Source organism: Sarcophilus harrisii, chromosome 4 (genome assembly GCF_902635505.1).
Source record: "Sarcophilus harrisii chromosome 4, mSarHar1.11, whole genome shotgun sequence".
Taxonomy (NCBI): domain Eukaryota; kingdom Metazoa; phylum Chordata; class Mammalia; order Dasyuromorphia; family Dasyuridae; genus Sarcophilus; species Sarcophilus harrisii.
Genome location: NC_045429.1, coordinates 193,279,238 through 193,291,196, shown reverse-complemented (window position 1 = coordinate 193,291,196; position 11,959 = coordinate 193,279,238). Strand labels below are relative to the sequence as shown.

The following is an 11,959-nucleotide window of genomic DNA, read 5'->3' as shown; positions in this document are numbered from 1 at the left end:
ATACTGCATCCTGTGTATCCAGTTCCACGGAAGTCTTGAATGAAATTTCCAAAGAGCAAAACATTTTTACACTCGATCTTAAGTTTCTTGGCCCTTGGGAAGTACAGCAGGACAAAGAGAGGGAAACAGATTGACTACTGTATAGCTTGCAAGCTAAATTATGCTTGCGCTTGCAAGAACGATGCTTCTAATAAAGATCTCAGCGGAGTTTCTCAGTTCCAGGTTGCCCTCGAGCTTTCTCCTCCCCTTCCTAGTCCAGCGTGGGCGCGCACGCACACACAGATACACATATCCCCCCTGCTGCCAGCCTTTTCGGTCTTCCCTCCCCCTGGGCGGGGACCTGTCTACTGTCAGCTTAGGTTGAGGCTCCCTGCGTGTGTCTATAACTTTGTGTTGCTGCTGCTGCTGGTTGTTAGGAGAAGGAATGTGGAAGTCAGCAGTGTGGAGGGTGACAGGCTGCCCGTGCGAGCTGCAGGAGCAGCAGCAGCAGCAAATGCCTAAACCCTTCTTACGCGCAGATTCTTCGCTTTCTCTTTTCTGTATTTTTGGAAGACGGGCAAAATTTTGCCTTCTCCCCCATCGTTTTTAAAGGGAAGGTGCCGCGGTAGACACAGGAACTATGCAACGGGGTTGCTGCTTTTCTCTCCTGTGACTCCGGATCTGTTTTTGAACAAGCTCAGGTTCTTCCCTTTCCCCTCCCCTTGACTTTGTCTTTCTCTCCCCCTCCACCGTCTTCCCCAATCCGCCCTCTCCCCCTCCGTTTTCTTTCTAGTGTTTTTAAAGGACTTGAGTGAAGAGGGGGGGGGGAACTGTCAAGATGGCAGCAGCAGGAGCAAGAAGGTTATGAATGTGTTAGTACTGGATCTTCTCACAGCCTTAGGGGAGACTTGAAGCTTCCAGACCTGTTGGAAGATTTCTGCTTTGATTTGCTTTTTTTTTTTTTTTTTTTTTCTTGAGAGGCAAACGACGTCAGCAAGATCATTGCAAAACAAAACACCAAAGTGGCTTTTCCTTGCCCAGTTCATCTTCTTGCGAAAAGCCTCCGTTTCTAGTCTTTTGGTTTTTGAAAGTAGCACGGACTGGCCTGGCCTGAATTTAGATGCATATTAACCCTCCCTTGCCTTTGGGTCGAAACGAGGAGGGAAAGAGAACTGGGGAGAAAAGTCATTGTGGTAATGCAAGATCCCAAATCTCGTCTCTCGAAGCAAGAAAGAAGCCTGAGCTGCTCGCAGATGGATACAGTGTAATTTCTGTGGTGTGGTGCCTCCTCGTCGGTGGGAGGGTGGGGGTCCGAGAAAGATCGGAAGACGCCACAGACTTTCTCTCCATTGCCACTGAAGGAAGCACTTCTGCAATCTGCATGGAGTGAAATATAAACAAACACACACTCCCAGTAGCAGAGCAGGCACGGAGCTGCACCACTCAACTGCGTTTGGCTGCTCCTTGCTTTAAAGGGACAACCCTCCCTCCCCAGTACCCTCCTCCTCCACCTCCTCACTTCCCCCTCACCCCTCCCTCTCCGCTCTTACCCCACCCCTCCCCCTTCTCTCCTCCGCCCTACCTTCCTCCCTCTTCCACGCCCCAGCCACCTTGTCCAGGAGAGACCTGCCTATCTGACCGCAGCTGGGGGAGGGGGTTGCCCCATCAGTGCCTAATCCTCCGATTGTCCCCACCCCCACCCTCCCGCACCCTCAGGCGGCGGCTGCTTAGGACTGGGAGTCGCTCGCTCAACCAGGTTCACGGGAAGGGACGTTTCCAGGTCTGCTTGTTCCCCTGGCTTGGCGAGGTACTGATCTGAGAAGAGGAGGCGGCGGCGGTAAAGGTCCGCCGAGGACTTCATTCCAGCTCAGGATAACCAACTCTGTCCCCCATTTCCCTCCCTTTCTCCCTCACCCCCCAGCCCTTCTTCCCCCTCAGACAGCGATCCTGATCCCTTAGCCTGTTCTTTCCCCCCTCTCCTCCTTCCCTCCCCCACTTTACCCCGCCCCAGCGAGAGAGCAAGGAGGAGAACCACCGCTCGAGCTAGAGAGCGAGCGAGGGAGAGAGCGAAGGAGCGAGCAGCAGCAGCAGGCAAAAGGCAGCCCAAGGGCCCGGGCGGCGAAGATGGCAGAGGCGCCGTCCTCCCCGGCCCCGCTCTCGCCGCTGGAAGTGGAGCTGGACCCGGAGTTCGAGCCCCAGAGCCGGCCCCGCTCCTGTACGTGGCCCCTGCAGAGGCCCGAGCTGCAGGCGAGCCCGGCCAAGCCCTCGGGGGAAGCGGCCGCCGACTCCATGATCCCCGAGGAGGAGGACGACGAGGAAGATGAAGACGGAGGCTGCGGAGCCCCGGGGGGCGGCGGAGGATCCGGCATGGCCATGGCCTTGGGCGGCGTGAGCGGCGTCCTCGGCCCGGGACTGCACCCCGAGGAGGCTGCCCGGCTCCTGGCTCCTGGAGGGCAGGACTCGGGACCCGGCGCGCCCCCCGGGGCAGGCGTGCTGAGCGGGGGGCAGCAGGCGCCGCTGCAACCTCCGCAGGCGCCGCTGTCGCTGCCCCCGCCGCCGCCGCCGCCGCTGCAGCCGCAGCAGCCGCAGCAACAGGGGGTGAGTGGGGCCGCGGGGCAGCCGAGGAAATGCTCCTCCCGGAGGAATGCGTGGGGAAATCTGTCCTACGCCGACCTGATCACCCGGGCCATTGAGAGCTCCCCGGACAAACGGCTCACCCTGTCCCAGATCTACGACTGGATGGTGCGCTGCGTGCCCTACTTCAAGGATAAGGGCGACAGCAACAGCTCCGCTGGCTGGAAGGTGCGTACGGACTAGCCCCCCCAGGTGGGATGGGGAAGGATGCACGGCAGTGTAAGCCCTTGGTACTTTTCCAAGCGCTTTCGCAGGTTGCGGAGGTAGTTTGAGAGGTTGCAGATAAGGGGTGGAGGGTTTCTACACGCAAGAAGAGCGGACGATGGGGGAAATGGGGTGCAGTGCTTACCATGGGAGGGGATGGGGTGCAGCAGTGCTGTGGGATGCTCCAGGGAAGGGTGTTGGTGAGGATGAGGGAAAGGGATTGTGATGCGCAGGGAAAATTGATTGGGGGAGTCGAGAAAGGCTCCCTGGGACGAATTCTGGAGTTGGGGGAGTTTAAAGAGTAATGGGAGGGTACCCGCGAGTTTCAGAAAGGAAGAGTGGTCTTGTCGAATTCCATATACAGCGCTGAGGCAGGTAGGTGGGAAGAGGGCCAACTTTATCAGGGTAGTTCTTCATTTGGTGATTATGTGACAGCGTAAGAAGGGGAGTGTGGTGTGGTGTGGTGTGGTGTGGTGTGTGTGTGTGTGTGTGTGTGTGTGTGTGTGTGTTTTGCCTAGAGCGTCCGGGTAGATGTGGGAACATAGATTAGCAAGAAGGTGGATTTTGGGTTCCTTGCACTGCGGAGTTCAGTGTTTGTTTCTCTGAAGATAATGGGTATTTGTAGTAGATTGGCACAGCATCGTTGATCAGATGAGACAACCTGTGGCCCTTAAGTTTAAGTTTTGGTACAGATAGCAACCGTGACATACTGTACCTGTGGACGCATCAAATCCTTTGAAGAAAATAAAAGAAGGAAGTACTTAGAGAAATCTTATATTCCAGCCTAAACCTTTGCTGGCCTAAGTCCCTATCCTTTCCTCCGTCCTCCTACCCGACCACCTACTATATTCATCTGCAGTGCATATTGCTTAAGGGATGCCTCCTAATGAGCCTTTTGTGCAGGAAGCACAGACTTGGACCACTAGAAACTTGGGCAGATATCTGAGGCTGAGTATCCTGTCTCTGTTTCCCATCTGACTTTGTTTTTCCAGCCTGTCCAGCACTTGTCTTATTTTTGGACTTAGTTCAGATCCCGTCTCACTGCTATTAATGCCTATGCCAGAGCTCCAATGTTTTATCAGTGAGATGGAGCAAGGACGCCTTGGTGGCGGGCAGAGAAGCAAAGAGAGACAAGAGACTTGGATAATGGCTTCTACCTGTAAATGAACCGGGAAGAAGGAGACTCTCCTGTTCCTTTTCCCTCTCTTGGGGCTTCGGGCACGTGGTTGAGAGGGAGGTATGGAGAGGCCTATGATGTAATGACTCTTTCTGCAGTTGGGCATCTAGAGAAATTAACTCTGTGCCTGCTGCTTGTTCTTTCACTCTTACCATCTCCCTCCCTCTCTTCCCCAACTCCATAATGCATCCGCTGCAGAAAAAAATTAAGGCTTCTAGTAGCAAGAGAGCAGGTATTCATTATCATGTCCCCAAACTGTGAGGACTTCGGTTCATAGTCTTCCCTTTTGGCTTACTTGTGTGACCTTGGACAAGTCACTTAAGCACAACTTGGGCCTCAGCTTCCTCCCCAATAAAATAAGGAGGCTAGACTAGATTAGCCTCGGAGACCTCTTCCAACTCCAGATTATGATCCATTGGTCGTATGTAAAACTTGATTTTTTTTTTTTAATTTGAAAAGACAATTCTCCTTCCTTCCCATGCTTATATTTGGGAGTTTTGTCTCCTTAACTTATTACAGAAAGCTTAAAAGGTTTAGATCTGAGACAAGATTAAATTTAAAAAAGAACTTTCAGGAGAAAGACTTGGTCAGAAAGAAAATTACATTTTAATTTGCCTTTATAAAAGTTTTGGGGGAAAAGTGCCTTTTGGGGGGGGCTACAAGTCTATAATCAAAGTCTTATTTCACAGAACTTAAAAGTAAAATGCTAGTTTTAGAGCCAATCTGTGAATGAGTTTCCTTCAATATATTCCTCTATCTTATCAAATATTGTATGATGTTACAGCCTTTACAAAGGTATGTCAATCGTGTGATACAAGTACTGTTTCCAAATGAGGTGAGATTTGAGCAATTCAGTTTCTTCCAAATGCTAATATTGAGTAACTTTAAAGACTGTTTCAGAGTGGGTGACAGAAGCCATTCTTTGGCAATGTTACTTGTCTTTTTTAGCATTAAAGGGGAGAAGTTTGGAACTTACTGGACTAGAATGTAGTGATTTGGGAGTTTTACAAAGTGGAAAGGTTTTCCTGATTTTTTTGTCTTGTAAACTATTTTTCCTTTTGAATTCAGACTAGTATATTTTTTAGTGGGAATTTAATTGCAAATAAAGTTTTCCACCCTTTCTATGATTTTAAGATTAATAAGCCAAGAAGTGCAGTGCAGTAGGAAAAGCACTGGGATTCTTACTGTGATCTTGGCCAAATCACTTAACTGCATAGAACCTGTTTCCTTCTCTGTAAATGGAAGAATTTGATTAGAAGATCTTTAAGATGCCTTCTAAGATTTAAAAGATACTAAAGTAATATCATCCTTTAATGTCCATAATTGTTTAATACCTGACTTTGAAAATATGTACACAAAAATATTAAAGTGGTTACAAATTGAGATTGGCATGTTAACAGTGTAAAATTTTTCCAGTAGAAGTGTTAATTTCAGTCAAGACCTTTATAAATATTGGGTCACAACCAATATTTTATGTCATGGTTTCATATTTCCCTACAGCTATCTCCGGTGTCATATTTTAAATTGAAAAATCATGTAACTAAGCACCCTTTATAGTGTGCCAGACTTTCTGACTATTTTAATTCAAATTTGGATATTCTACTTCTAGGTAACAAGTAGCTGGGAATTAGAGTTAATTTAACACATGAAAACTTTGATCCTTGGAGACCATGGGGAGGTAATTTAGTTCAAAAGTTTTTGTAAGATGACCTTCATTAAAAGATGCAGCTGGGCAGGAACTACCAAATCTTCTTTGAATGTGGAAGCCCTTTGAAACTGAGGCTAGAAATGCTCAACACCCAGTATGACTAGTGACTCCAGATTGGTTTTCCAACCTTTTTGTGTGTGTGTGTGTGTGTGTGTGTGTGGCTGTGGTTTAGTGTGGGTGGAAGAGGAGGGAAAGAAGAGAGGTCAGGAGCTAATTGTGACCTATTTCCAGGCTTCCACATTTCAAGAGTTTGATTCTAGTATGGCTAGTCATACTGGAGAGATAGAAGGAGAGAGGGAGGGAGGTGTGTGTGCGTAATCTTACAGTGATGTACCAGTTCCTTGACACACACAGATAATCCTGGAAAATGGGATAGAAATCTAGCCTCCCTTGTTTCTCTATGTAAAAAAGCACATAAGATAAAGTGGGTATACTTTATTCATTTGTTTGAAACAATAACTCTAAACATTCACATGTGTACTAATAAGAAATGATTATAAAAATCATAAATTCAATTATTTATTAATTAATATTAATAAATAACTTGTGCTTGAAAGTGTTTTTCCCCTAATAATGATTGGGATAGATGAATTTTCAAGGCTGATAAGTAATTCCTAAACTTTGTTTCCAGTTTGGCAAATACTATGAATTCTTGGATTCAACAAGTATTTATAAACTCTTCTTATGTGCGACATACTCACTAGGTTGGTATTACTTTACTAAAATCTATTTTTGCCTTTTTAGAAAAAAAAATACAACAACCATTCTGACCATTATTTCAGCTGATAGGATAAGTCTATTTGAGAAAAGAAGTTGCATCTTTTATATATGCAAAGATATAAGTACTTTGAAAATATTAGGTAATAAAAGGATGATTTTCAATACAGAAAGCTAGGCACTGAATACTTAAAAAATAATCGATAATAGATATTTTTATTACTGGCAGAAGTTGTCTCATTTTGTCAGAAGCCAGAAGTTCTGAGTTGATGTACTGTATGTGAGTTCAGGTACATAATTCCCATTGAAGTGATAGCTATCTTTCAGGGTCTCCTTTAGCTCTGTTTCAAAGGAGAAATGAAGAATGAAGGAAGAGCAAGGGGCGAAGGGAATAATTTCCTTGAATTCAAATTAGTGTTGATTTGCCCACATGCTCAGCAGCAGAATTCTCATCTTCCATTGAGAAACTACTTAAAGGTTTCTTAAATTAGTTTTTCCATCTTGGTTCCCTTAGTATGAAAAAGATGTAGTATATTTGATGATGGGAGTGGTTAGTGATAATGAGTGTGTGTACATTCTTTTGTAATGTGCCTTTGGAATCTTTTCCAAAACATGGCAAAATCAAAGAATATTTCATGACCCTACTTATTTCTACTCATGTTGTCTAGTCCTATTTGAGATAAGTGCATCTAGTCTCATTTCAAAGAACTATATAAAGGAAAGTTTTTTAGTGCAACTGAAAGCTCTGCTCTGTGTATGTGTATGTTTGTGTTTTCTAAGATAAAATTAGAATAATTTTCCCTTTGCTTCCAAAATGTGAAGTCAGATGTGTTTTAAAGCAATTCTCTAAAGGACTGCTTATGGCCATGTCTAAAGCTTCTGTCTTGTGCGTGGTGTTTCTTGCCAAAAGGCTATTTTGTAATTTCCTTTAGCAGTGCTGTACTCGTCAGTGATTCTCAACGAATCTCCTTCCTCTTCCTACAGCAGCAGTACACTAGGGGGACTGTTTTTCCTCTTTTTTGAGCTGTGTCAAAAACCTAAGAAATGAAGAAACTGGCCCTTTGTGCCTTTGATCTGTGAGCTTCTGACTAACTCTTATAAAGTTCTTTAGTGTCAGACTTATCTCTTTCATGGAAAATGAAGTGGAGCCATTGGGGATATATTTGGGGGGAAATTTTAGGCAAGCTCTACTTGAAGGAACACCATGAAAAAAAGTCTTATGTAGTCAGTTTCTTTCTTTCTTTCTTTCTTTCTTTTTAAGAAACATATATTTTACTTGTAATCTTACTTGAAAACTCTTTAAGATATTTCCATTTGGACAATTGAAATCCATCCTTCTCCTCTTCTAGTTCTTGGAAATTTTATCTGACTCTTTCTGTCCAGAGACCATGATGGAAAACTAAGACTGTTTCCCTGAAGGGAACCAGTAGCCTTGGGACCCTAATTAAATACCCTTTCTCCTAGTAGCTAATATTTCAGATCCCTAATAAAAATAGGATTCTAACCTATAGGTTAGAGGTCTAACTCTCATGGGGTTGTTGTAAGTAAGGTTTAAATGAGATAATGTATGTAAAATACTTTATGATGACAGTGATGAGAGGATATAAAATAATCTGGCTCATTTTTACATACTTGCTCATGCATACACTCTCTAGGCCTAGAAGGGGGCTTAATTCTGACTTTGACCTTTTGTTTTTTCTCTTGTCCTGATATGACTGTGTAGTGGAAAGAATGATGGGTGTGGAATCAGCACCTGGATTTAAATCTCATCTCTAACACTGGTTGTGTGAATCTGGGGGTGTCAATTTTATAATATATTGGACATTCTATAAAATCTGAGAGAACTTTCTCTAAATAGCATAGAAAATGCAGCCCAGGGAGGGTATTAGGAGTTTCCACTTCCACTTCTCCATGCCAGTAAAATCATGGTTCCAGGTCCTATCTATTTCTATTTAAGGCAATTGTGGAGTGATGGTCTACAAAAAATGGTCTTAAAAAGTGGTGGAGTGAATGTCTAAAAAGCTCAAGCTCAAAGGTAGGAAGATGTGAAATTTTTCCTGCCTTTCCCAAAAATAGCTGTCTGATGCTGGTCAAGTCACTTAACCTAGTATGATTCAATTCTCTGAGACTAGAAGGTGCTGACCTACATTGGGAGAGGAAGTTTTCTTGTCTGTGGATTGACTCTTAGATAACACAAGTCCAGTCTCCATTGGAGATATATCTCCAGTTCCTTGGGACTCTGGAGGGCAAATCTACTGTACCTCAGGTAAATAATTTCACATTTCAGAGCCTCAGTTTTTTCATCTATAACATTTGGAGTTTGGATCACATGGCTTTTAAAATCCACGCTGGTTTATCTTTGGTACTTACTTGTTACTTTGATATCCATGTAGATCTTGATGTTTTGTTAATTTAACCCATGTTCATTGTGGCTTTGGGAGCTGGTATTATTAGGGTATGGATAGGGAGTTGTTGGTAGTAGGGTGTGCAAAAAAAAGGGAAAATCTGCTATCTAGTGGTATTGATTTGGTGGTAGAGAGAAGGGAGTGAGGGGAAGAGACCATCCACTGCTGTTGTCACAAGATCTGAGTACTTTCTGACTCAACATTAGGGCATCAGTTTTTCACAGGTATAGGTCACCATTATTGTTGACATATATGGCTATGGCAAGGCATAGGTCAGCTTTGACCTGTTATTGATCTTTCACTTAAAAAATAGAGGATAGACACATTTTTCAAGATGTAATAAGCCATGTTAATATTTTACAAACCCATGAAAGCACATTATTTGTATCAGCACAATGGTAAATAGCAATAGTTTCAATAAGGGATTTTGTGTGTGTGTGTGTGTGTGTGTGAGAGAGAGAGAGAGAGAGACAGACAGACAGACAGACAGACAGAGACAGAGTTCTATGGCACTTTGCTGAAGTCAAAAGACCCCTTCTCAGAATATTTTTGAATGAATAAAATACCACACATAGGATTATAAAAAAAATTATATGTCATCAGATTTTTAAAGTTCATAGATCTAAGAACCCCTGATAAATCAAAAATTTAGAGCTGAAAAGTGACATTAGAAACCATCTAGTCTAAAAATTCTTCATTTGTGAAGTTAACTTGGACAGGATGACATAAATGATAAACTGGCTGAGTGAGGATTTGAATTTATGACCCATAATGCAACAGTTCAGCATACTATCTCATGCCAAATCCACTGTATTCTACACTGACTCTGCCATTGGTTTATATTTAGTGACAGAGAACAGCTTCAGGAGCTACTCATTAACTTCATACCAATTGCCATTTTTAAAGCATGCTTGGGCTAATTTTAAGAATTTCTTCCCAGGGTCCAGTTTCTTTTCCTGGATATATAATTGTAACTATTTGTTGATGGAAAAACAGATGATCAATCATTTCTTCCTCCAGTGATGACAGTATCCTGTATGTCAGAAGTCCTAGTTAGAGTTACCCCAGTGCCATGGAAAGTAGATTAAAGCCCAACAGGCTCAGGAGCTGTGAGATTGAATCCTACATCAGGATCTGAAGACAATGTCAAAGGCTGTCTTGTCCAAACTCCTCCTTTACAAAGGAGAACACTCAGACCCAGAGAAATAAGTGATTTTACTGGAGTCACACAAATGCTAAGAAAACCAAAATGGAATTTGTACCTCTGTTCTCCTACTCCAGAGCTTTGTTCCAAAGAGAAACTGCTAGAGTTTTGTGACATCCTTGGAGATACAGGACTGGTGTAAAGGTAGTTTCCATAGTCTATTTTAGCTTGCACCTCCCCAAGCTCCTACAAAATAGAGGTGTCTCAGATTTAGAACAGATTGCCCTTGCTGGAGGGAGTAGTTCAAGGAAATTTGTGGCTATTGACCTTATTTCATTGTTTTCAATCTGACTCTTCATGATTCCATTTGGGGTTTTCTTGGCAAAAACACTGGAGTGGTTTGCCATTTCCTTCTCCAGCTCATGTTACAGAGGAGAAAACTAAGACAAATAGGATTAAGTGACTTGCCCAGGGTCATACAGTTGGCAAATGTCTGAGACTGGATTTAAACTCAGATCTTCTTAACTCTAGTCTAGGTCTTTCTATCTGCTGTGCTTCCTAGTGACATCTTACTACTCCCCAAGAATCTGAAGCCAGAAGGGGCTTTAGCAGTTACTGGAAATTAAGTGACTTATTTGGGATTATACTGTTCTTTCTTTGAAGTCAGAGGGATTATGTTGGAGTCCTGATCTGTCTCTTTGAGCTGTTTGATCTTGGTGAAATCATTGAACTTTTCCAAGTCCATCATCATAGTTTACAGGGTATCATGTGGGAAGGGGTGATGGTGGTGGTGCATGATTGCTTTGTAAATTCTTAAAAGAAGTTTGTAAATGTGAGCTAGTAGTAGTAATAGTAGCGATAGTAGTAATAGTAATAGTAGCAATAATAATAGTAATAGTAGCAATAATAATAATAATAGTAATAGTAGCAATAATAATAGTAGTAATAGTAATAGTAGCAGCAATAGCAATAGTAGTAGTAGTAATAAAAATAGTAGTAGCAATAGTAATAATAGCAGTACTAGTAGCAGCAGCAGCAGCAATAATAATAGTAGTAAGTAATAAAAATAATAGTAGCAATAGTAATAGTAGTAGTAGTGTATAAACTATTCTACTCTCTTGACTCCTGAAGTCAGGGCTTTTTTCCCCTCACCCTACTATGTTGCCTTTGGGGGAGAACAAGCCATACAGTCCACTCCCTGTTTTGCTAGGGCAAGATGCAGCTCTGTCTCCAAGGAGCATTGCCTTTTTCACAAGAGAAGGAATGCTTTAGTGCTTTCTTTTTTATGTGGATTTTCTCTTGTCTTTTGATCCCAACTTGAATGAATATGTTCCTGTCTTCTTGACCAGACCACAGAGGACTGAGAATAGAGTCCATTGACAGGAGCAGCCATTTATTCTTGTAGCAATTAGACCAAAAGGAGCTAATTGTCTTGCTTGTTCAAAGAGCTGAACACAGAGAGATGAAAAAGTAAGCATAAAAGTTTTGGAATTAGACCAAAGATAGAACCTTCAAAGAGTCCTCTTCCTAAGTTTAAATCTGGCCTTAGACACTAGCTGTGTGACTCTAGGTAAGTCAATTAATCCTGCTTGCCTCAGTTTCTTCATCTGTAAAATGAGCTGGAGAAGGAAATGGCAAACACCTCCATGTACGTTTATCAAGAAAACCCCAAATGGGGCTACAAAAAGTCTGACCGAACTTGAACAACCACAACCACAGCTTCCTGACTCTAAGCCCAAGACTCTATCCATGGTGCCATCTAGCTTCCCCTCCCTGAGATGTAGTTCCTCATCTAGGAAATAAGTGGGTTGGAGGAGATGACTCTTGTAAGTTCCCTCGTATGTCTACCAGCATATCTTTTTTGTTGTCTAGGTGGCAAGACTTTTGGATGGCACAACTCATTCCTAATCTATCTTGCTTCATGTAAGAGATAAAGAAACAAACCTAGAAGTGAAGTGATTTGCTTGCCCAAAGTCACTGAGCTAGATAGT

The 11,959-nt window shown here is 43.1% G+C and overlaps 1 protein-coding gene across 1 annotated transcript in view; it reads left to right on the top strand.

Annotated features, from left to right (window-relative positions):
- Positions 1 to 251: 251 nt before the first annotated feature.
- FOXO3 (forkhead box O3) overlaps positions 252 to 11,959 on the top strand; it is a 170,689-nt gene continuing 158,981 nt past the window's right edge. The window contains exon 1 of the mRNA XM_023503142.2: positions 252 to 2,781. Coding sequence (XP_023358910.2) covers positions 2,104 to 2,781 — 678 coding nt within the window. The 5' untranslated portion in view covers positions 252 to 2,103. The remainder of the gene's footprint in view (positions 2,782 to 11,959) is intronic.